Here is a 3,556-nt window from a genome sequence, read left to right on the forward strand (position 1 = left end):
TGCATTAACTATGTATAAATTTTAAATTTAGAACTCAATACATTTGAAAATCGTCATTGTAAAATATAAAACTTATAAAATCAAATTTTGACTCCATCTTTGGGTTTAACTCTTCAACTCCATCAGACTTTAGTTTCTATAGTCGTCTTAGTTAGTGGTGGTTCAAGTTAATTAGTGGCCTAAATCCAAAAATGAGTCGAAGACCTAGCTTTTATTTTTTTTATTCTTGAAATCCAAGGTTATTTCTCATTTTTAATGAAAAATCTTTATTTTTTCAATGGTCTTAAACTATATATATAAATCAAAGTATTTTTTAATGTTACGGTCTTAAACATGTCATGTGGAAGTTAAATTAAAAAATTGACAAAAAAGAAAAAAACATTCTTTAATATTTGGAAACGAACTAAAAGAAAGACGCAATATTTTTTTTTGTTAAAACAATACTTATAATAATTCTATTATTACTTTTTTTTAAAAAGCCTAAGACGGATGACTCATTTTTAAAGGCCGTGAGCCGCCCCGGTCGTAGGACATAAAGAGACTATTCACTCTTTGACCTGTTTGGATTTGGATTAAGTCAAAATTCAAGAATTCTTAACTTATGATGTGTGACTTATTTTTATCATATTAACATGAATCAAGTGCTTATAAGCACATTTTTAGTATATCTGAACACTCCAAAAGTGATAAAAGCTTATTTTAGCTCTAAAACACACCATTATTGGAATTTTGTTATTTTTAAGTTAATATTTGGAGGAGGACTAAAAAGAACTGAAAAATAAAATAAAAAAATCAGTCCATGTAGTCTATGTATAAACAAAACTCAAAAAGTGCAAAAGCAAAGCAGGCTCGAATCTGCCATATCCACCAAAAAGATACTTGTAAACAAAAGTCATAACATAATGGGGGACCAAAATATTAAAGTCTGAGATTATCATTCACAAGTTGGATTGGTTCTCCATGTTGTATAAACATGGGGGCCATCGTGACAACGATAAGACTTGTACCTAAGTTAAGAGCATCTTTTTTAAAAAAAAATATACATAATGACCCACAACCACAAAGCACCAAACAGATTAACAGATTCACGTCATTCTTTATAAATTGTTTACACAATATGCAGGCAAAGGTGTCGTCTTCTAGTCAATAAAATTGATTAAAAACATAGAATCGAGCTGCACACAAACTGACCAAACACGAGGGGTTTAAAAAAACAAATGCATAATAGTCAAGAAAGAGATGGGCAGCCCATCAACAGAGCCAACCTAGCCTATAGACAAACTAGTCAGCAATCATTTTTTTCTTTAAATGCAGACGACAACTTGCTAAACATAGCACCCCACGCCTCTAATTTTCTTCCTTAATCTCAGGAGGAGATTAATTAGACAAACTCAACCAACTACATCAAATAACCATATATTATAAGAAAAAAAATCAATCCACGTAGTCTCCAATGTTTCCCCATCACAAAATATTCCCTTCCAAGCTATTTTTAATAGCAAAGGAATCATGGCATACCCTTTATAAAAGTTGAAAATCTGTGAACAGAATCACATAGTAGTGGCGATAATCATGCTACTGAACATTGAATAATTTGAACATGATTCATTATCAAAGTTGAAAATACTCACTAACACATGCTTTGCTCCATCTGTACTGCACTTACATTAACAAAGCAAGTAGCAGGCGAACAACAAAACAACAACATACCCAATGAAATCCCACAAGTGAAGTTTGGGGAGGGTAAAGTGTACACAGACCTTACCACTACCTCATGGAGGTAGAGAGACTGTTTCTGAATGACACAAAGTAGTGGCAGGCCAAGAATAGAAAACTAGTACCAAGTAGAATACAAGACAAATGAATTTGTAAGAACTAAGAAGACCATCTTTTCCCATCAGATTAATATTACAACGAAGGAAGAACTCCTCCTTCTTTGAGTCTTCATGCTACAATAAGTACTCTCAACTCATATCTTGTTCTAAATGCTATAAAGGAAACCTAGTCACTCCCAAAGTCTTATCTCTTTCTTTGGGGCTACTATTACAGTTTTATTCTTTTGGACATAAAACACTCATTCACCCCCTTCTCTCACAATATACACATTACTGGATTTGAATGATTAGAGAACAAAACTCATCAGCAAATTGGACTAAACTCTCTTTCTGTCACTCTATATATACAATGCTAAATGAATTTGGTGTAGGTTTCTTGCGCCTTTCCCCAAAAATCTCTTCTTTATATCTAATCTTTTACGATGTTGGTTATTCAACATCGAACGTCTCTGTGTCAGTAGATTTACCTAAGCTACAGCTGAGATGCCGCAGTTGCCGCGACAATTGAAGCCTTCAATCCTCACAGGAGCTTGCTTGTTCCCAAACTTCACTCTAACACAGCCTCCTCCGCTCATGATGGTGGAGGAGGGTGGTGGTGGTGAGGGTGCCACTGCTCTTTCTGGGATTGGCAGTATGGGAACAAAATTGTGGTTGCCAAATTGGGCATCTTGGATCAGGGGATTCCTAGCCCTACTGGGTGGAGATCCATAAAAGAACGGTGGAGATGAATCGACCTCAAAATTGGCTCTATCAACTTCATAGCTCCCCTGTTCATAGAAAAATTAGAACTTGTCAACTACCAGTAACTGAATAAGTTGTTAACTTAAGCAAACTAGATCATCCAGAAACAAATCAACTGTTTTTCTTTGAAAACACTGTTTAGAATGTCTTATATCTTCAAATTAACTAGTACTATAAAATTTCTTATAAAAGCAGAAAATCACTAAGTTATAGTAGTTTCAGCTTATATTGCTCGAACTCTTCAAAAAATGTCAAAACTGCAGCATCGAAAGTGAAGAGTCTGCGCAACGCTGCAACCTAGGTCTCAGCTATTTAATTCAAATGAGTTTCCCCAACTCCCTTTGCTCACTAGAAATTCCCCCAAAAAAATGTGCAACAACAAAGAGGTATGACATAAATTTTCAGTTAACCACCTACATAAAACTATATTTTTCATCCAAAGGAGTTAAAATTAAGCAGATCTACTTGAGTCCCACTTCCAAAAAAGAGGAAAAACATAAGATTTTTCTATTAAAAAAGTCACCTTTGTGAGGATGATATCCAGTAGCTCAGCTCCAGCTTTCAACTCACAAGCCTCCATTTCTTCATTTCTAAAAACCCAAAATCAAAAACACCAAATAAGCAAGAGATAGAAAGAAGAAGAAAAAGGAGATAAATTGAATGTTGGTTAGAAAAGGGCATACATAAATTGCATCAGTTGATAAGGTCTGATGGGTTCTTCAACATTAACAGAGTCAGAATCGAAGAACCCAAGCTTACGGGGCTTGGGACAAACGACACCGTTCGACACAGAAATGTCTACTCTCTCTGTTTCTCCAACTCCAACACAACCCACCAAGGCCTTCTGTTGATAAGCATACATATTCATCTTCTTTTTTCACGTTCACAACAGATCCAAAGCCTGAAAATCAAAAAAATGTTTATAAAAACTTGAGATCTTTACTTCCATATCCATAAATATATATATATATATATATATA

The 3,556-nt window shown here is 34.4% G+C and overlaps 1 protein-coding gene across 1 annotated transcript in view; it reads right to left on the reverse strand.

The window, feature by feature from the left end:
* Positions 1 to 1,865: 1,865 nt before the first annotated feature.
* LOC102582373 (uncharacterized) overlaps positions 1,866 to 3,556 on the reverse strand; it is a 2,617-nt gene continuing 926 nt past the window's right edge. The window contains 3 exon segments of the mRNA NM_001288121.1: positions 1,866 to 2,602; positions 3,100 to 3,166; positions 3,260 to 3,477. Of these exon segments, the coding sequence (NP_001275050.1) occupies positions 2,303 to 2,602; positions 3,100 to 3,166; positions 3,260 to 3,444 (552 nt within the window). The 5' untranslated portion in view covers positions 3,445 to 3,477 and the 3' untranslated portion in view covers positions 1,866 to 2,302.

Source organism: Solanum tuberosum, unplaced genomic scaffold, assembly GCF_000226075.1.
Source record: "Solanum tuberosum cultivar DM 1-3 516 R44 unplaced genomic scaffold, SolTub_3.0 scf00550, whole genome shotgun sequence".
Classification (NCBI taxonomy): domain Eukaryota; kingdom Viridiplantae; phylum Streptophyta; class Magnoliopsida; order Solanales; family Solanaceae; genus Solanum; species Solanum tuberosum.